At 33.5% G+C, this 22,203-nt stretch overlaps 2 protein-coding genes and 1 long non-coding RNA gene across 3 annotated transcripts in view; 1 reads left to right on the top strand and 2 right to left on the bottom strand.

Annotated features, from left to right (window-relative positions):
* The window catches only part of LOC133171528 (uncharacterized), a 213,946-nt gene that overhangs the window by 47,343 nt on the left and 144,400 nt on the right, over window positions 1–22,203 (bottom strand). The window lies entirely within an intron of this gene.
* Window positions 1,146–9,859, bottom strand: LOC133206319 (uncharacterized). The gene is made up of 16 exons (XM_061342272.1): window positions 9,798–9,859; window positions 9,259–9,471; window positions 8,771–8,914; window positions 8,159–8,313; window positions 7,803–7,896; window positions 7,329–7,472; window positions 7,126–7,202; window positions 6,943–7,032; window positions 6,729–6,828; window positions 6,023–6,171; window positions 5,503–5,630; window positions 5,213–5,322; window positions 5,009–5,113; window positions 4,766–4,896; window positions 2,043–2,134; window positions 1,146–1,816 (listed from the first exon to the last, which is right to left on the bottom strand). The coding sequence occupies exons 1-16, from the start codon at window positions 9,828–9,830 to the stop codon at window positions 1,635–1,637; spliced, it is 1,947 nt and encodes a 648-aa protein (XP_061198256.1). The 5' UTR covers window positions 9,831–9,859; the 3' UTR covers window positions 1,146–1,634.
* Window positions 10,147–21,298, top strand: LOC133205273 (26S proteasome regulatory subunit 7). The gene is made up of 11 exons (XM_061341046.1): window positions 10,147–10,253; window positions 12,734–12,771; window positions 13,544–13,625; window positions 13,851–13,925; window positions 14,054–14,210; window positions 14,387–14,555; window positions 19,132–19,296; window positions 19,389–19,476; window positions 19,715–19,917; window positions 20,168–20,264; window positions 21,022–21,298. Exons 1-11 carry the CDS (start codon window positions 10,184–10,186, stop codon window positions 21,177–21,179), a joined length of 1,302 nt encoding a protein of 433 aa, XP_061197030.1. The 5' UTR covers window positions 10,147–10,183; the 3' UTR covers window positions 21,180–21,298.

Here is a 22,203-nt window from a genome sequence, read left to right on the forward strand (position 1 = left end):
TTCATGCACATTAGCAGGCAAATCTCAATCCAAAGCCTAGATATTTGATAAAAATCTTATGAAAACAAAATTCTTATAAGATTTAATGAATGACTAAAATCTGAGATGAAACTCTATGCTATCTGCAACTCATTTACATATATGAAACAAGTATGTATCCATGCACAACAATATACTAAATTCATTATCAAAAACCTGAATTTAAAAGCATTAAGAAACAAAAGTGGTGGACAGTTTGAGAAAAACATCCAGTAACAAAATACCAAAAAAAGAAAAAAAGAAAGAAATAGAATGCTGAGTTTTCATGAGTATCAAGCAATAAAGAGTTGTAAGACTTACAAAAGAGTTGAAATCCCATTACATTGTACTTCAAATTTGATCTACAATTCTGATATGCAAAGTAATGTGTCAAATCCCAGTCAAATTAAGTATGGCCCTCTTGTTTCTTGAGAAGAATTTTCCTATTTTATATTAAATTGGATACTAGTCCCTATCATAGCCCTGCACCATACAAAGTTTTGTAATTTTTTTTGTATTTCCTTGTATGTGCTTTTGTGTAATTTTTTTCACCATTTTTACTTTCTATTATCTTCCCTTGATATGTAAGGGCCTTCAACTGAACAGTCTCAAATTCCCTTTACTGAAGTATGTTTTGGGCCAAGTTTGGTTGAAATTAGCTCTGTACTTGTTAAGAAGTGGTCAAAAATCTGAAAAGTTATCAGATTTAAAACAAGATCAGCTTTAATTAAGCTGTGACCTTTGGTTCAGTTGAGTTAAAAACCAAGACCCGATATAAATTGAGCAGAGAAAGCAGGATCTTTACTGATTGGACATTAGTCCACCTTCGTTCCACTTTACTAAACAAGGTTTAAAGCAAAACTTTCACATATTAATAGCTGTATTGATCCGAGTCTACACATGCACATGTGAATGTGTGTAAAATTACTTGTAGTCCACTCTAACACTCAACTGAAGTCTTCTAACCTCTTACCTTCAGAGAAAAAAAACCCACAAAATTTTGTAACTATAAAATAGTTTACCGCGTTGTTTTATAACAGTTAATAATTAAAGCAAGAGAGGACCAGCCTCCAAAGTCTAAAATAAAATGTTTAATATAGATAATAAATTGTTGGAATTCATTAAATCAAATGGAAAATGAAAATGTACATGTATTTTATAAAGACAGTTAAGCCTGGAGGTAAATAATGAAGACATTAGTGGAAATGATAAAAAATAATAAACATAAATAAAAAAACAGGCATGGTACAGATAGACATATGCATATATATAAATATATATAAAAATAGGTGTTACAAACAGGAATAAATCATCATAAAATTATCACAGTAATCAACAAATAAATGTCAAGTTTGTGAAAAAATATTAGCAAATTAGGTACACTGTAGACTGTTGTTTTTATACAATATACATGTTCTTCCTTATATAAATCAAAAAAGAGGGCATATTTGGGATGGAAAACAGTTAACAAAACTTCACATTTATTCATATTGTTAGAAAACTAAATAATCATGTTCTAACAAATTTAATGCATGATACTGTGGAAAGTTCATATATGTTGATATAAAAAAGAAAATTTCGACAAAAAGTTAAATTGCCCGGGGAGGATCACTTCCTCAATTGATTCCCTTCTTTATGTCATCAGACGAGCCCCCAGATGAGCCTGGATCTGAGCGAAGGGAAGCTCGAGATCCAAATGAGTCTTTGGGGGCCATTTTATTGAGTTTCTCCAGTGTAGTGAGGGAGGGAAGAGCTGGGACAGGGGTATGGTCATCCTTAGAATTCATCACCTGTAGGCCTGTAGCATAACAAAACACTTCATTTTATTGACTCAGAATATAAGAATGACCAAGTATGTTGGAAGTAGATGTTTGACATTATAATTACAGAGCAATACTTAAAATAAAACTTATTTGTATCTTTCACATACATAATGCACACAATTAAAAACCTCTTTCACAGAAGAATAAATAAAGATACTGAGTTTTTTCATCTTAATGCTATTTTGCTCTGTTACACTGTACCTTGATCAGCCATGTCCCACGCCTCTCTGTCAGCAGAATTGTCCATTATGTATTCCAGAACCCGGTCTAACTTCAGGCGCCGAGCCCGCACACTGTAAAATAAAAGTTTTTATGTAAAAGCACAAACAATATTCAATGTATCTAAGGAGGCAACTCAACATCAAATATCATATGTGTGGATTTATAAAAAGTTCAACAAATCATCTAATTACAGCGGCCATTTAAATTTTTATCTTTCCTGGTTCAAGTCCAGAAGAGCTTTATTTGCAACAGTTAAGTGTCCATTGTCAGTCTGTGTGTGAATAAATTTTCAAATTGCTACTCCTTTAGTAATTTTGCCAATTCCAATAAATCTTGATGCACAAGTAGAATTGAACTTTGTCAAGATGCATATTTCTTTTAAGTTTGATGAATGGTGTTGCATCTGTTACTAAAAATAGAATATGTTTTAAGGTAGAACCTATGTCGGAAAAGTCTTTGTCACAAGATTTTCAAACTTTTCAAAATGATAAATTAGCACTCGCTTATCAATCAGTTAAAAATATATAAAATCTTTCCTTGTTATTAAATGTAGTGCAGCCAGTGCAACTTGGAATGATAATCTTACATTGCGACTACATATTTTCAGCCATTTTTAGGGGTACTGGTCATGAAGAGAATATAGAAAATCACAAAAATACTTCTTCAAACATCGTCGTTTATAGACTTTATTAACTGAACCGTATTAAGCAAAATTATTTAAGAATAAATTCTTTTTATTCAATTGACATAAAAGATTAAGTCCACATTTCAACGAATATAGGCAAATATGCTCAATATTTTTTGAGTCAATTTACCACCCAAATTTGTAAATATTTTTCAAAAGTCTTTGTCAGAATGTTTTCAATCTTTAATATGATGAAGAACATACCCAAATGATTACAAAAAGTGATTAATACATATACATGTATCTTTCCCCACAAACGAATGAGAGACCCTCTATTTATCAATACTTCTTTTGTTGACCTTTTTGGACTTACACAGGATTTAATTATTAAATGACTGTGTTAGGGTTATGTTCATTTTACAATGTGAATATTTATCAAAAAATGTTTTGTTTTTTATTTAAAAAGATAATATTTTAGGGAAACATTATTATTATACACCAACCATGATGAATAATTAACAAATAATTATGAAAGGAAATGCACATGATTTCATGATAGACATTACAAAATATACACACAATTTTTAACAGATCTTTGACTCAGACACATTTCATCAAGATATTGTACTACATGTATTTAGATATTTCTTACGATTTTTGCATTCCTTCAAAATAGTTGCAATGCATTCACATTATCACAGCTGTGTAACTTCATTACATGAGACAGTCTTGGAGAAAGTACGGGAAAAAGTAACTTTAAATTAATTATGATGTCATAATGGATCTAGCACCAAAAAAGACAGTCTAAACTCATTTACTCGATATGACGTCACACGACCTAGGTTCTACGTTAACTGTCCATGTTTTCATGATAAGATTTTGAATTTTTATGAATGCTGTTAATAAAAACAGAATTATCTTTCAAATCATGAAAATATCCTACTAGTCCAACAGCTTACATTTGATATGGACTAACCTGATATGAGGGTAAGCTTCATAGACAAACGCAGCACAGTTAAGGCTGCAATAAGGAGGCGGGGCCTAATTTTTATGGGAAATGCTTACTATGATATCACACAAAAATACATGTTCTTCAAATTACCACAGAATGAAATGATATGCTATTTTAAACTGTTGGATAGCTTTAAACTACATCAATACTTACTATTGCATGTATTTTTGTTGTTGGTTAAATCCCACACAAATAATATAAACAATTCACTGATCGCAATGCACTTGTCAATGTGACGTCATATCGTAAAATTTGACACAGTTTGTATGCAGTGAGAGGCGGATCAAGTTATATTTTATACAATGAAAAATGTGTTTTGTAATTAAATAAAATATTATTTGCAGATATATAAGAGGCCATTAACCTGGATGCGATGTCTATTTTATGATTTTATTCGTATTCTTCCCGTACTTTCCCTAGACAAGTGAAACTGCCGTACATTTGTATGCAGATTCATTGAAGGGTAATAGAAGGGTCGTAATAAATCAATATATTGCAAGGGCATACCCTCAATGAATTACGACAAGCTTTTACACATAAACTCAAGAGGTTTGAAGATATTTGAAAAGTGCTGCGAACCTGATGAAATCTTGCAAATGAATTAATTATATCTACATTTAATGTACTTGACCAGCAAAATATTCAACATATGGTCTAACAAATGTTATTTAAGCAATTATATAGTAGAATCTATATACATTCGCAGCACTTTTCACAAACTACAAAGAGTGTTGAAAATAGTTATAAATTAAACTTAGATTTTTAACTTGGTTTTGCCCTTACAATTTTAGAATTTATAGATGACCTCAATACTGCAGGTATATTTGCTAAAATCACGTGACTGCCACATTACGTAACAAATCTAAATAAGAAATATTAACGTCCTCAACATGTAGTTTTAAGCCACATTACATTTGTCTGATAATAGTAAAGGCCTAAAAAAGAATCGCCCATCCTTGTAAAGAATGTATTTTCTGTCTAAAAAAATCGCCGATATTTCCATTTGGCACCTTAACTGTACTGCGTACACCCTCTGATTTAGAAATTTAAATATTTACAACTCACCGTAGGTCTGTGGCCTCCAGCATACAGAAGATGATTTTGGCCACAACCTTCTGCAGCATTGGGTCCTTGGTTCTGGCAAACATACTCAGTGACTCCTTCAACATGGTGTGATCCATCAGAAGTTCACATGTCTGTAAGCAGAGGAATCAATAAACCTTTAAAAAGGCATTTTTACATGTGGGTTTTTTAAAAACGTGTTGTCACAAATTTTTATGATTTATCACAAAGTAAGGCATGACTTGCATGTCTATTTTCTGCGTAGTAAAGGAGAATTTTTCCAGCCAAAAGGAACAACTTTTCGTCCATGGTATTCATAGGAAGCTCCAGAAGAACCTCCAGTAGATTTTCCTAGGGAATTAAAAATTGCAATTTTTACCAGAACAGTTATTTTTTGGTAAATCTTGTACTGTGAATGCAGATATAACTATTTTTTAAGCAATAACATACTTGGGCACAGATCATGTCAGAACTTTCTATTGCCAGAAGTTCTAGTGTTTGTAAAGCATATCTTTGAGTCTCCACGTCATTACTTCTACAGAGGTGGATTAAGGCCTGGGCTGGAGAAAAGAAATATTTCAAATGTCAATTCTTTGTATCATTAAACATAAAATGTAAAGAGAAGCCTTCAATATCAAATTTACAGAACTTCCAAGTTGTTATCATGCCAGAGCTAATATCTCTGACATGACTGTAACAATTATTGACTTGGTCACTAGTTATGTCCCTTGACGATTTACCTGGAATATTCCTGGAAGTGATCTGGACTCTGATGTCTCTGTTGAATGCCAGATCCAGAAAGATACTGGCAACTGTTCTCTGACAGGTTATTGTTCCTTGGTAAGCGGCATGGGCCAGGTCATCCAGACTGGAATAACACACATTTCTATATAAATTACCCGCCATAATATTAACAATAATCATAGAAATAATCTACAAAGAGCCATTGTATTAAATGCATGGTTCATTGATTTTTTTGCTAGGCTGAAAACATATGGACTTTTAGATGTACACAAAGTCATGACTCTCATCCATTCTGTGAAAACAAACAACAACTGTAAACATTAAAAACTCTTCATTTCTTGTACAACATTACATAGGTGATCCCCATGTAATTCTGTAAATGACAAATGATAAGTATATATAAGTCTACCCCTCTGTAATATAAAATCTTATAGAGGGGTAGACCTATATATACTTATCATTCATCATTTACAGAATTACATGGGGAGCCCCTATGCAACATAAGGCTACATTTACCCATGGTCCATGACTACAGCACTCTTGTGTTCATCAGACTCTGACACTATTCCGTAAATGGCATTAGCAGCTTCCTGCATGATTCGGGAATTCTCCGAGTGAAGCAGTGCCGTCAAAGCCTTCACTCCTCCCATCTCCACAAAGTTGTCCTAAAAAATAGGACACATAACATACAGTGAAAACCAATATCTAATATTTTGAAACAAACCTTGCGCAATGACACAGCTCCACTGAACAATATAATAAACACACAGCTGCAGTAATTTCTTGTATGAATGGGAAGGTGATGATTACTGGTATGGAGGGGATAGTGATGAGTTTGAATTACTTGTATGGAGGAGATGAGTAATTACCTGTATGGAGGGAATTGTGGTGAGTAATTACTTGTATGGAGGGGGTAGCAATGAGTTTGAATTACTTGTATGGAGGAGATGAGTAATTACTTGTATGGAGGGAATTAAGGTGAGTAATTACTTGTATGGAGGTGGTGGTGGTGAGTAATTACTTGTATGGAGGAGATGAGTAATTACCTGTATGGAGGGAATTGTGGTGAGTAATTACTTGTATGGAGGGGGTGGCAATGAGTTTGAATTACTTGTATGGAGGAGATGAGTAATTCACATATGGAGGGAATTGTGGTGAGTAATTACTTGTATGGAGGTGGTGGTGGTGAGTAATTACTTGTATGGAGGAGATTAGTAATTACCTGTATGGAGGGAATTGTGATGAGTTCTTCTAGAGCTTCCACTGCATGCTCCTGTGTCCCTTCATCTGTACTCATTGCAAGAGCAAGCAGAACCTCCAAACTAAATCAACCGGAAAAGGGTTTTTAGTAAGAAAAGTTATAACAGTAGTATATTAAAATTCTACAATGTATTTAGTCTGTAAGGATATTATGTTCAGAAGCACAGTTAACGTACCCTCCTTCTGCCACAATCCTGAATTTGTTGTCGTCACCAGAGGCTGCCATGGCTGCCAGCTCATAGGCCGCTGTTCTCTTGTCCTTCAGTCTGAAATAACAGGTGAGGATTGATGATTTTTTACAAATACAACAAGAACAGTGGATAAGTTGATTACACATACTCTTTAAAAAGAGAGCTCACCTTCCATTGCGAGCTGCTGCCATCACCATTTCAATATCCCTCTCCTGAACTAGAAATTGTTCAATATAATCTCCAATCTGCAGAGAAAAAAAAAAAAACAAAGTTCTGAAAATTTATCTTCAATGTGACAATACAAGTATTCTGACATATACATGTAAAATCTAAGGATAAATATACATGTAGTTTTATGTCTTAGATTTTACCTCCAGTCTGAAGCTGAAGAACAGGACTCCCACAACAATGGCTGACAGAAGGAGAAGAAGGGACTGCATGGCAAAGAATATAGCAGTAAAGACATTCTTATGAGAGCAGTCACTGACAAATTCCCAGTCCTTACAACCATGATTCTGAAATACAATGCAGTCTTATTTAGATGTCAAATACAATACAACCTTATTTAGATGGCAAATACAATACAATCTTATTTGGATGTCAAAATCAGGATTTTACTTTTGTAAAGCCTAGTTTTCAAGCTTTTCTTTGCACAAAAACAGAGAATTGAACTAGTATCTTGAACACAGGAACATCAATATCTTTAATACCAGGGATATGCCAAAGTGAGTTTAAAGTTCCAACCACTTTTACTTTCTTTATGTGTTTTAACCACAACATCTTGAATCCTCGGATATCTCGAAGCTTTTTTCCTCTGCCAATCACATTTGAGATAAAAGACTTACCACAATCACCATCCAGGATGTGGCAGACATGTAAATAGCCGCTCCCAGTGTCCCCAGTGAAGCCAAGAAGTACGCAATACAGAAAATAAACCTCCTGTAAACAAAGTACTTGACAGTGGCCAAGAAGTATGCAATACAGAAAATAAATCTCCTGTAAACAAATTATTGGACAATGGCTTAGAAGTATGCAATACAGAAAATAAACCTCCTGTAAACAAATTAATTGACAGTGGCCTAGAGGTATGCAATACAGAAAATAAATCTCCTGTAAACAAATTAATATTATTTTCATATTCATTGAATTTAAATTAAACACAAACTGACTTTCAGACAAATAACATTTATCAGTGACTTACAAATGAGTGTTATTTCCAACATATCCTCCAACTCTTGTGTACTGAGGGCGAAACAAAACTGCAAAAATAAAAACTGGGAAGGTCCACAGAAAAGAGTAGTAAAAGGTTGTCACCAGGGTCAGACAGGTGGTCAGGAAGTGCATGTACAAAAGGCCCTAAAAACAAGATAAGAGTAAACAATAGCCCATGCAGTAACAAGTTTGGAGTAAACAATAACAAGTTATAGAGTAAACAATGGGCTCTATAATAACAAGTTATAGAGTAAAGAATGGGTCCTACAATAACAAGACATAGAGTAAACATAACAAGTTATAAAGTAAACAATGGGTCCTACAATAATAAGTTATAAGGTATCTTATAGATGTGTCTAAAAAATGTGTAGGAACTGTATGAAAACAGCTGTTTATACAAACTGTCTATAAACAAAGGTAAAATATCTTCACTCAAAGATTTTGATGCATTTGAAGCATATAAACATACACTGCAGCTTAAAATTTTAGCATAAATGAAACTGCTAATTGACAATGTGTTATCCTAAGTGCATTATTTAAGAAAAGTATTCATCATTATAGGCATAGCTATATCACAATCTGTAAATTTAGTTTAGATTACATTAAAATCCTTCAGAAGTTTCTCTCTCAGTGTAAATGCTTTAATTTCCTTGTACAGTGGGGCCTTGACATCAGTTGTTTCATTAGCATTCAGATCCAGGTTGACTGTAGAGGATCCTGCCACAGACTGCAAGTCAGACATGGACTGAAATGGTAGCATAAGCATTTAGTTCACATTACTCTAAATACAATGTACATAGTATTTTTGGTTACGTAATGCAGTTTCAATTCTCAGATATGAGTACACTAATTCATGAAAAAAACAACAACAATATGTTACAGATTCTATTTGCCATAACATTCAAGATACAAATTTAAGGGTGAAAACATGCCATGGTGAAGCATATAGATTCATAATATTAATTCTCAATAAACAATACTCTGTCTTATGGCTGGTACATGTAAGTTAATAAGGTAAAGAAATTGAGAAAGATTTTTGCTTCACTTATTCTTATTTGACATTTGAGGAAAGTATCATGGAATTCATACTTCAGATTTCTTTGATAAAGGAATCATCTTAATCACAGAATTGTCAACAATCTCATAATCTCTAATGAGAAAGGCATCCCTGAGATACTGTCCCTTGTAGCGAAGTCTGAACTGGTGATCTGGATAGCCAATCTCAAATAACTTGTGCAGCATGCGGGCTCGGATCCGAGCAATTTTGTCATTGAAATTCACAACAACAACAAATGTTCGGTGCTGAAAAAAACCATAGTACATGATATGATTAGGATTTTTTAATTATCAATATTGTACAAGTTATATTCTAAACTGAAACAAAATGAACGGGTATCCAAAAATATCACCCAATTTGTTAACAAACAGAAAATCCTTTACTTACAAATTATGTTATTACAAAAGAAAATAAATGGATATACTAGCAATGCAACCTATAATCAGGTAATTTACATGATTGTTGGGCGCAACTTAAAACAAACTCATAGCTCAGTAAGAACAATAACAACGTATTGAAAGCTGTAAAATATATTTTCCTTGTTTGTATTGTGCAATTAAAAAAAACTCACCGGAAAAGCTTTACTTTCAATGTAAATTAACATGTTAAAGACTTTATAAGCACTGGCACCTTGTTATTCACTTATTCATTGTTTACATTGGAAACATTTTTAAAATGGCGTAGAATATCATAGATAATTCGTACATAAGTTTCAACAAAATCTGCAAAATAGCTTTTAAAAGTATTGTTGAAAGAAATCATAACAGTATTTTTATTTCACAATTAATTATACATGACAATGCCAGATAATCATTCAAAAATGGCTAATTTTGGCGAAACATTTAAAATGGAATAAAAGATTATCGATTTATCTTGCACTTTTTCTATTTTCAGTACAAAAGAGTTCTGTAGTGATTTAACATTTTTCAGATTCGGATATTTTTTTTTACATAGACAATGCCAGATCATTTAGGAGCAGACCAGAGAAAAACTAAAGATGACAAAGAGGACGAAAAGCCCATACAAGGTACGAAATACAAATGAACGAAAATCAGTACTGTAACTACATTATCTATTCCCTACTGAACTGGTTAGACAGAATTTTCTCAGTTGTTTTGAATTTTTTGGAGATAAATGCGTTTCATTTTGTAATTTTAAGAATATGCAAACTTGCTATTTCTAAGCATTGCTTGGATCAATACAAAAACTTTCAGCATACTGTGTTGAAAAGAAATATTGTATTCATCTGTTCATTGAAATGGGAAAGTTTTATTTTAAATTTCATAAATTTCATAATGTTGTTATGTTCCACACACCTATTTAGTTTGTAGTCAACTCAACTCAAAGATAACCTTAGAGACTTATTATGCATGTAAACTTTTGAATAAGATATACTGTCTTAACAAACAGATGGAAGTTAGAGTAGCATTGTAACCTGGAATTTTTTTTTTTGTTTTTTGTTTTTGCTAAAGCAGAGATTTCATATAAGTTAAAGTAGTATGAACCCTTTTAATATTTTTAGCTCACCTCGATGAAGTCGAGATGAGCTTATGCTATACTCCCTGCTTCGGCATTAGTGTCGGCGTCCCGGTTCAAGTTTTAGGAGCAGGTCCATTTCCAAGTAACTATAAGCCCTACCTGGAACAAACTTTCATGGATGATGCATCTAGGGATGGACACTACCACACTTGCTTCGGATGCTGGATCTGACCTAAATTTTCCAGATAAGTGACCAGGTTTAAAGTTCTCGGAGCAGGTCCATTCCCAAGTAACTATTAGTCCTACTTCAACAAAGCTTGCATGGATATTGATCTTGGGATGTACACTAACTAGAAAAAAAATATGATGTGAAATTTGTCTTACTTATAAATAACATTCATCGAGGTGAGCTTCGTAATCTTTGATTACCTATGTTTTAATATTTTTAAGGTATTTTCTGATATCAAAAATAAGAATTTCTGATATCAAAAAATCATTTTGTTATCTCAGAAATTCAGTTTGATTTTTTGATATCACAAAATCAATATTTTTGATATCAGAAATTCAACAAATATACAGTAGACTAAGTGTTAAATCTAAAGCTAACTAGCATATGGTGTGGTGCCATCATGTTTTTCTCAGTACCATGCCCTTTTATCCAGCACCATGCCCTTTTTTGCTTGCCAAAAATAAATAAATATGCCCAATAGATAGTTTTCGTATGACGTATTTTCCCTGCGAGTTACTTCCCTTGGTCGCCATCTTGGAGGTCTATCTAGCAAATTTTCCTATTTGAGCATTCAATTTTATCCTCATATGGCAGAAATATAAAGGCAAAAATCTTTAAAATACTAAAATTACGAATTAAAGGAAGCTTGTTTTAACATAAATTTGAAAGAAAAATTGTACAATTTTTACCCGATTTCCCAGTATGACAAGTTGAAATTGGTTGAGTAATGAAGGAATTCGGGCTTGTACACCTCCAATATGGTGACTAAGGGGAAATAACTCTTGCTTAAATCATGTGTCTATCGAAAACTATCTATAGTACGTGGTAAGATTCACTAGCTGCTCTGTTTATTCAGTGCATGCTGATTAGTCCCTTTGTTTCTTTAATGCACACAAAGGTGTGAATTTAGGACAGGAAATCACCTTTTGCTTGAACACACACAGCCACGTGGCCCATATATCTTAAAATATCTGCCAGGGGATTCTCTGCTGCTTAGAAATGAATGAAGTATAATTCTTAATTTGACTTACAAAGATTATTTCTGAAAAAATACACAAGCAGTATTTGTAACATATAATCTTGATCACCCTCGTTTATTAAAAATATCTGGCAACGATTGAGTCATTGACTGAGCCCTTAGATTGTAACATACACTGTATTATGTTGTGGGAAATGATTTTTTTTTTTTTTAAATCAGATCAAATGTTGGAACCACATTTATATCTAAACTTTTCAGTACTGAACTGAATTCTTCTTTTCCCTAGCCAAAGTGCTCAGGTGAGTAATGTGGCCCATGGGCCTCTTGTTTAAAATCATATAAACATTATTCTATGGTGGTACAAGTAACTTGTCCGATCGAACAAGTGTGTCTGGAGATTGACATGTCCGATTAAAAAAAGAACTGGAGACAGACAATTGGACCAATTTTATATTTGAGCTCTGATGGGTTCAAACAGTTGCAGTTCATTATCTCGAACACGGATATCTTGAATACCATGGATATGTCAAAGTGATTTGGAAGTCCCAAGCACTTTATCTTTAAGTGTTTTACCCTCAATATCTGGAAGCCTCAAATATCTCGAAGTTTTTTCTAGGTCCCATCGAGTTTGAGATAACAAGGTTTGAATGTATTAATATGATGATATATTGATTGGCTTATAGCTTCTTTTTTACCAGTTCTTTTAAAGTAAAGGAATTCAACACTAATAATGAGTTGATGTTAATGTATTTTGTTGGTTTGAAAAAGGATCAAAGCAAAAATTGCATAAAAACTGTATTAATTTTATTTTATTTTTCAGCTTTGGATGAAGGGGATATTGCCTTACTGAAAACATATGTAAGTAAATAAAATTTGAATCTGCTAACCTACATGTATGATATGCTAACCTACATGTATGATATAGGAAAATCTAAATATTGTAAATAACATTAATTCTCGAGAACTTTATTTCCATATAATTTCCTGGTATGTGAGACCGACTGCTTGCAAAAAATTTCATTCTTTCAATAATGTATACTTGTATTATAAAAGATTAATATATACATTGTACAACAAGAACCAACATTTGTGATTTTATTTTCTTGGCAATAAATATTAAATAGCTATCTCACAAAAATAAGATGTCACAAAAATTTGGTGATCTGCATAAAATCAGTGAAGATCACTTTAAAATCAAATCAATGGAAAAGCTTTGTCCTGAAGCTTGTAGATTTGTATGTTTTGAGATTTTCATTTCAGAAACGCATATTGCATGACTGCATACATCACTGTTTGTTTACATTTTACATGTAAATGAATCCTTCTATAACAGGATTCATGTTTTTAAATCATGTCACTAAATTTATATGCTCATACTTTATAATTATCTTGTGTTTGGACAAAAAAGTCAGATATTTAACCTACAATCTGAATGTCATATTCTGCAGGCTTCTTTAAGTACTGCGTGCAGTTGCATACAGTCAAATGTATTCCTTTCAAAATGTTTCCATCAATCATTGTCTTTTATTGGCCCATAGATTTCTTGCTAAAGATTAAAGAAATTATACATAGACAGGTATAATGTTGTTTTTCTGTAGTTTATTATATTTTTTTTCTTTTTTGTCAACAGGGAGTAGGGCAGTATAGTAAAGCCATAAAAAGTGTGGAGGAAGATATTCAAAATGGGGTCAAAAAGGTCAATGAATTAGCAGGTAAACAGCATCATGTTTTGTTATAAGTCTTTGTTTAGAAGAGTTTTATGTGTTATGAAGTCAACTATTTAGCAATTGGGATGTTTTTTTTTTTTGAATCTGCAAAAATTTAAGTCTGTAAAAATGTCATTTGCTACATTTTGCATATGATTTATTAAGTTAAATCTACAAATAGTAACACATTAGTATATCTGTACCTTAATTTTGGTTTAATGTACATCTTAGGAATCAAGGAGTCAGATACAGGACTAGCCCCTCCTGCTCTTTGGGATTTAGCTGCAGACAAACAGACACTTCAAAGTAAGTTCATTATTTCAATTTTATCAACTGAAGATTACAATGATGTTTAAAAAATTGCTGTCATACTAATTATTGAAAATCTCGTCCTATTTCTTAAATGAAAATTGTCTCCATCCTTTACCTTACAGGTGAACAGCCATTACAAGTAGCCAGGTGTACAAAAATCATAAATGCAGACTCAGATGACCCCAAATATATCATAAATGTTAAGCAGTTTGCCAAGTTTGTGGTGGATCTAGGGGACCAGGTGGCACCTACTGACATAGAGGAAGGAATGAGGGTGGGGTAGGGCCACAATTCTTCTTAATTAAATACAAAAACAGAAAAAAAATTGTGTTTGCATATGTGGAATTTCTTGTACATGTTAAAATGTGATGCTGGGTTCTCCCAGGTAAAAAAAATCCTCAAGTAATTTATTAATCCACTTAGTATATGAATCTACTAACTCTATTTCTTTACAGAGTGGACAGAAACAAATATCAAATCCACATTCCTCTACCCCCAAAGATTGACCCTTCAGTCACAATGATGCAAGTGGAGGAGAAGCCAGATGTGACATACAGTGATGTGGGAGGATGTAAGGAACAGATTGACAAGCTTAGGGAAGTGGTGGAAACCCCATTACTACATGTAAGTTACTTCATGAATGACAAAGTAATACCTAAGTAACAGGAAGTGGTGGAAACCCCATTTCTACATGTATATTACACCATGACAAAGTAATATCTAAGTAACAGGAAGTGGTGGAAACCCCATTTCTACATGTACATTACACCATGACAAAGTAATATCTAAGTAACAGGAAGTGGTGGAAACCCCATTTCTACATGTAAGTTACATCATGACAAAGTAATATCAAAGTAACAGGAAAGTGATGGAAACCCCATTACTACATGTAAATTACACCATGTCAAAGTAATATCTGAGTAACAGGAAAGTGATGGAAACCCCATTACTACATGTAAATTACACCATGTCAAAGTAATATCTGAGTAACAGGAAAGTGATGGAAACCCCATTACTACATGTAAGTCACATCATGACAAAGTAATATCTAAGTTACAGCAGAAAGTGATGGAAACCTCCTTACTACATGTAAGTTACACCAGACAAAGTAATAACAAAGTAACAGGTAGTGATAGAAACCCCATTACTACATATAAGTTACACCATGTCAAAGTATTAAATATTGAAGTAACAGGAAGTGGTGGAAACCCACATGTTAGTCATATCATGTCAAAGTAATATCAAAGTAATTGTGGAAACCCTCTAAGTACTAGTACTGAAGCCTATGTAGACCTTTCAAAAATTTTTTTGAATTTGATAAAACTAATTACGAATTGTCAGACTTGGCCAGTGCGTCAGATTGTGACATTAAGGGGTAAAGAGTTAACAAATTTAATTTGTTACAAATTTTACAATTTGTTTAAACAAATTTAAGTCCTTAGGCCTAAAAAATTTAATGACTTGGTTCTTAAGCCAGTTTTCTCAAAAATAAATGTGATACATGACCAAACTTAATCTTGAGGCCTTAACCTATTTACTCGATGGCCATATTTGGAATTTTTAAATAGACCACTAGTCTGGATCATCTTGATTTGTTAAACGTTTTACTGATGGGAGTATCAAAAATGCTGTCAAAATGTGGTCAGGGATTCCTGATTTTTAGGTCACCTGAGTCACTCAGGTGACCTATTGCTATCCGTTTTTGTCTGTCGTCGTGCGTCGTGCGATGTGCGTTAACATTTGAAAATTTTCAGCTTCTTCTCTGAAACCGCTCAACCAATTTCAACCAAATTTGGCATATAGCATTTATGGGTGAAGGGGAACAAAAATTGTGAATTTCATGGTCCCTGCCCCCCTGGGGCCTGAGGGGTGGGGCTAAAACTACCAAAATTAATGCAGTCTTTAAAAATCTTCTTTACTCCTGGACATCAAGCAGTCAAACAGTTGGCATGATTGTAATAAGCATTGAGCCCTCTACCAAAATTGTGAAATTCATGGCCCCAGGGTCAGTGGTTCTGGTGCTAGGATGGGGCTATGTAGGTCATATAGTGAAAGTGCATTATTTCTTTGAAAATATTCTCTGCTCCTGGGAATCAAATAAACTAACTAAGTACATAGTTATGAAGAGCAAGAGTGCCTTATCCAAAATTGTGAATTTCATGGCCCCAGGGTCAGGGTTTCTGGTGTTAGGGCGGGGCTCTGTTGATTATATAGTGAAAATGCATTATTTCTTTGAAAATCTTCTTCTCTGCTCCTGGGTATTTAATAAACTAATTAAGTAAATAGTTATGATGAGCAAGAATGCCTTTTCCAAAATTGTGAATTTCATGGCCCCAGGGTCAGGGGTTCTGGTGTAAGGGCGGGGCTATATAGATCATATAGTGAAAGTGCATTATTTCTTTGAAAATCTTCTTCTCTGCTCCTAGGTATTAAATAAACTAACTAAGTACATAGTTATGATGAGAAAGAATGCCTTTTTCAAAATTGTGAATTTCATGGCCCCAGGGTCAGGGGTTCTGGTGTAAGGGCGGGGCTATATAGATCAAATAGTAAAAGTGCATTATTTCTTTGAAAATATTCTTCTCTACTCCTGTGTATTATTTAAACAAACTAAAAACATAGTTATGATAAGCAATGATGCCTCTTCCAAAATTGTGAATTTCATGGCCCCTGGATCAGGGTTTCTAGTGTTAGGGTGGGGCTCTATTTATTATATAGTGAAAATGCATTATTTCTTTGAAAATCTTCTTCTCTGCTCCTGGGTATTATTTCAACAAACTAAGTACATTGTAATGATAAGCAAGGATGCCTCTTCCAAAATTGTGAAATTCATGGCCCCAGGGACAGGGGTTCTGATGTAAGGGCGGGGCTATATAGATCATATAGTGAAAGTGCATTATTTCTTTGAAAATCTTCTTCTCTGCTCCTAGGTATTAAATAAACTAAGTAAGTACATAGTTATGATGAGAAAGAATGCCTTTTCCAAAATTGTGAATTTCATGGCCCCAGGGTCAGGGGTTCTGGTGTAAGGGCGGGGCTATATAGATCATATAGTGAAAGTGCATTATTTCTTTGAAAATATTCTTCTCTACTCCTGGGTATTATTTAAACAAACTAAAAACAAAGTTATGATAAGCAATGATGCCTCTTCCAAAATTGTGAATTCCATGGCCCCTGGATCAGGGGTTCTAGTGTTAGGGTGGGGCTCTATTTATTATATAGTGAAAATGCATTATTTCTTTGAAAATCTTCTTCTCTGCTCCTGGGTATTATTTAAACAAACTAAGTACATTGTAATGATAAGCAAGGATGCCTCTTCCAAAATTGTGAAATTCATGGCCCCAGGGACAGGGGTTCTGATGTAAGGGCGGGGCTATATAGATCATATAGTGAAAGTGCATTATTTCTTTGAAAATCTTCTTCTCTGCTCCTAGGTATTAAATAAACTAAGTAAGTACATAGTTATGATGAGAAAGAATGCCTCTTCCAAAATTGTGAATTTCATGGCCCCTGGTTCAGGGGTTCTAGTGTTAGGGTGGGGCTCTATTTATTATATAGTGAAAATGTATTATTTCTTTGAAAATCTTCTTCTCTGCTCCTGGGTATTATTTAAACAAACTAAGTACATTGTAATGATAAGCAAGGATGCCTCTTCCAAAATTGTGAAATTCATGGCCCCAGGGACAGGGGTTCTGGTGCTAGGGCAGGGCTATATAGATCCTATAGTGAAGGTGATTTATTTCTTTGAAAATATTCTTCTCTGCCCCTGGGTATTATTTAAACAAACTAAGTACATTGTTATGATATGCAAGGATGCTTCTTCCAAAATTATGAATTTCATGGCCCCTGGGTCAAGGGCTCTGGTGAAAAGGGGGGGGGGGCTCTATTGATTAGATAGTGAAAAAGCAAAATTTCTTTGTAAATATTCCTTTCTGCTTCTGGTTAAAAAGCAAAGAAGCTATGTGTATAGTTATGATGAGCAAGAGTGCTTCTTTCAGAGTAGTGAATTGCATGAACCCTGGGTCAGATGTGCTGGTGTAAGGGTGGGGCTCTTGATAATATAGTGAAAATGCATTAATTCTATTTAATAATCCTGTCTGCTTCTTAGTGTTAAGCAGATAAACAAAGTGATTACTTATAATGAGCAAACTTCTGGTCCCAGGGTCAGAGGCTCTGGTGTTTCTCGGTGGGGAGGGGGGCTCTATTGATAATATAGTGAATCTGTAGTAAAAATGCGTTATTTCTTTAAAAATCTTCTCTGCACCTGGGCATATCAGAGGCAAAAGGAGTAAATGTTTTAATAAGGAAGGGTATTTTTTACCAGATTTTTGAACATCCGGACCATTTGGTCAAGTGTTCTGGTCTTGGCAAGGGCTCTATTAATTTGTATTCTTCTGAGAGGAGTTATTCCCCTTTGCCATTTACTTTTGATAATTAATCACTGTAAATAATGTACTTGAAAGGTTAATAGAATAAGAGAATTATGCAAGAATTTTTATTGTATAATATAAAAAGTACTTTCATAGTTTTAATGATCAGTTAGACTTTTAAGTAATAGATAAATAAAAATGAGACAAAATAACTTGTCTTATTAAATGTTCATCAAAGACCAAGAAAGGCCAATGTAAGAGTTTTGAACAAGGAATTAAAATAGTATAGAAGAACTGATAATTTGTTAATATACTGTATGGTGATGGTGATAAATGGGGAACAGATTAGAACCTAATTTATGAACTGTTACTGAATGCTAGACTAATTATTTTGTTGATCCTGATCATCCTATATTTCTTGCTTTTGGGCAACAAAGCTTCACCTTTCAGTTCATTTTATACTCTATGGATCCTCTAAATTGTTGTATTATACTCAGGTGACTGTTAAGGCCCTTGGGCCTCTTGTTTTTTTTTTTTTTTTTTTTGGCACTGCACAATTGCATGAGAGAAATTTTATTTTATTCATTTGAAGATAAAAATGGTTATAAGATGTAGCACACAAATTACTCCACACCAAAGGACCATTATGATAATAATCTTATTCTATTCCACCATCATATTCCAGAGTTTGTCATGCATTATCCAGAGGCTTATGGCTTATATGAGCTATTTCAATATCTTTTTAGACATGCCTAGAAGTACATTATGTATTGAATGTAGTTAAAATTAAAAAATTGATAGAAGGAAAATTTGGTATTTTTTTTTTTTAGCCCGAACGTTTTGTTAACTTGGGCATTGAGCCCCCAAAGGGTGTATTGTTATTTGGACCACCAGGAACAGGCAAAACATTGTGTGCCCGAGCTGTGGCCAACCGCACAGATGCCTGCTTTATCCGAGTCATCGGTTCAGAACTTGTGCAGAAATATGTCGGGGAGGTAAGATAGATGTTTAGACTTTCCACATCAAAATTTCAAACTTAAAAGGAAGAACCTGAGATATTGAATGGATTTTAACGTTAATATTGTAGGGTGCCAGAATGGTACGTGAACTGTTTGAAATGGCCAGAAACAAAAAAGCCTGCATTATTTTCTTTGATGAAATAGATGCTGTTGGAGGTATAGTCATTGAAAAATAATTTTTTGATGCGATTTTATCTACTTTTCTTTTCTTTTACCTCAACCTTGAAATGGTTACAAATATTATACACACATATGAAAGACATCACACAGTGTTCGAAAACAAAATGAAGGACATAAAAATTTTATTCCATGACTGATATCATCTGGTTTAAGGGATTAATTGTATAAAGCTTCTGTGTAAAAAAGAATGTGATATGATGTATTTTTGGGACAGGTGCTCGTTTTGATGATGGAGCTGGGGGTGACAATGAAGTCCAGAGGACAATGCTAGAGTTAATCAACCAGCTAGATGGTTTTGATCCCCGTGGTAACATTAAAGTTCTCATGGCAACTAACAGACCAGACACCCTGGATCCTGCACTGATGAGACCCGGGCGTTTGGACAGGAAAATAGAATTTGGTCTACCAGATCTAGAGGTATAGGAGAATTATATAAAAACAGAATTTGTTCTCCCACATCTAGTGGTAGAGGAGAATTAAATAAAAATAGAATTTGTTCTCCCACATCTAGAGGTTGAGGAGAATTAAATAAAAATAGAATTTGTTCACCCACATCTAGTGGTAGAGAAGAATTAAATAATTTTTTTTTCTGTTGGCAGAAATATATATTTTTTTGTCAGCAGAAAAAGTGAAAATATTTAAATCAATATATGTATTTCCTTTGTAGGGAAGATCTCACATATTTAAGATCCATGCCAGATCTATGAGTGTAGAAAAAGACATCAGATACGAACTACTGGCTAGACTGTGTCCCAACAGCACAGGTTAGTGACAATATAAAAATAACATGACATTAGCATTTACAACAGTTATTGAATGGTAACATCTTTTAGCTCTATTGGTGAGAGTCCATCTGTCTGTCCATATATCTGTAAACAATGTTTCAAAATGCCTTTCCCCCTACAGTTTTGGTCTGATTTTGCATAGTGCATCAGTTTTTTCAATGAACAGTGTTGCCATGGTTACAGAAGATAGAAATTTCTGTGAAATAACTTCAAATCACTACTTCTCCTACAGTTTTGGTCTGATTTCAATATAACTTGGCACACATGTAGACCACACTAAGATACATATTTTTTTTGAAGGGGGGATTTAGATGATCTGTGTTGCGTTGGTTACAAAAATAGAAGTTTCTTTTAATTACTTTCAATTAATTTCTCCTCCTGCAGTTTTAGTCTGATTTCAATCTAACTTGGCACACAAGTAGACTACACTAAGATACATAATTCTATTTAACAGTTTTTGATTTTGATGAACGGTGTTGCCATGGTTTCTAAAAATAGAAATATCTGTGGAAAACTTTCAAAACACTACTTCTCCTACAGTTTTGGTCTGATTTTAATATTATTTGGCACATAAGTAGACTACACTAAGAAAAAACATTCTTAACTATGGATCATGGGGGGGGGGACCCTACCCCACCTCCTCTAGATCCGCCCATGTATTATAAAAAGTATATGGTGTCAGTTAGAACCTGTTGTAGTTCTGATCCTTGTAGTGATTGATTATACTGTTTTATAGGAGCTGAAATCCGCAGTGTTTGTACTGAAGCTGGTATGTTTGCCATTAGAGCTAGAAGGAAAATGGCCACCGAAAAAGACTTTTTAGAAGCAGTGAACAAAGTGATTAAGGCATACGCTAAGTTTAGTTCCACTCCTAGATATATGACATACAACTAGACCATGTAAAATAAGCAATTGTTCATGTGACTTCATTTATCAGGATCTGTTTATAAACAGAGGGAGTCTTGTTATGGTAACATAATTCTGGATCAGCAAATAAATGTTTTGACAACTGATCAACTTTGACTTGTGTTTGCGTTTTAGCAGTTTAATATAATTCTTTTGTCATGAAATGTTAGATTTGTTTTAAACAAGACACACAATGATTGATAGAAATATAACTCTGAAATGAATTGATATTTATATTGTATATAGTAAATATGAGGGTTGTTCAAAAAGTTCGCAGATAGTTTTAATCTCTGTTACGAAAGTTGATCCAAAAGTAAGCCCAACTGCTATCAAATCTTTAATACTTATAGTAATCAGATGTTTAATACTTATAGTAATCAGATGTTTAATACTTATAGTAATCAGATGTTTAATATTAACAAAATTTGACATACTAATGTCCTGTCCTTATCTTTTTTGATTTTTTGTATTAAAATTTCATTGTATAAAATTTCATTATATAAAATGTATTAAAATTTCATTCGATAAAATACTTTTTAAAATATTAAGATAAACACAACGTTAGGTTTTGACTATCCCACACGGCAAGAATGTACCGCCGTCGTTGTGAGGTTACTTTTTGGCACTCATTTTCATCAGCATTTCTTTTTACCTCTCGGGTGTTTCTTTTCAATAATATTTACTGCTTCTAGTATTTTGCTTAAACCGTCTTGTTCATTAGATTCAAAATTAGTGTCGAAGAGAAACGTAGTTACATTATTAACGGGCGGTGATAGACGGGACATAAAGCTGTGTGTACTTAAATATAAAGTTTTGCATATATCTGAATGAAATTAAAAGGCAAAAGTTAAAATAGATAGAGGTATTAGTATGTTAAGATTTGATGAAAACTTTCGATTATTAAAAATTTTATAGCAGTTGTAACATTTCTTTTGGATCAACCAAAGTATAATCAAGAAATTCAAGATCAGCACATTATCATATGTTAAAGATGTTTAGCGCGATGTTGGTG

The sequence above is a fragment of the Saccostrea echinata genome, unplaced genomic scaffold (assembly GCF_033153115.1).
Source record: "Saccostrea echinata isolate AGI-Se365-2 ecotype Australia unplaced genomic scaffold, CSIRO_AGI_Sech_v1 ptg000054l, whole genome shotgun sequence".
In the NCBI taxonomy this organism is placed as follows: domain Eukaryota; kingdom Metazoa; phylum Mollusca; class Bivalvia; order Ostreida; family Ostreidae; genus Saccostrea; species Saccostrea echinata.

Coding starts and splice junctions, on each gene's coding strand:
- LOC133206319 (XM_061342272.1), bottom strand. CDS start 9,830: ATGTTAATTTACATTGAAAGTAAAGCTTTTCCG. Junction 7,203..7,328: donor TCTTCAGCTTCAGACTGGAG/GTAAAATCTAAG, acceptor TTTTCTCTGCAG/ATTGGAGATTATATTGAACA. Junction 5,114..5,212: donor CTGACATGATCTGTGCCCAA/GTATGTTATTGC, acceptor TTAATTCCCTAG/GAAAATCTACTGGAGGTTCT.
- LOC133205273 (XM_061341046.1), top strand. CDS start 10,184: ATGCCAGATCATTTAGGAGCAGACCAGAGAAAAACTAAAGATGACAAA. Junction 13,626..13,850: donor AAAGGTCAATGAATTAGCAG/GTAAACAGCATC, acceptor TGTACATCTTAG/GAATCAAGGAGTCAGATACA. Junction 19,297..19,388: donor TGCAGAAATATGTCGGGGAG/GTAAGATAGATG, acceptor TTAATATTGTAG/GGTGCCAGAATGGTACGTGA.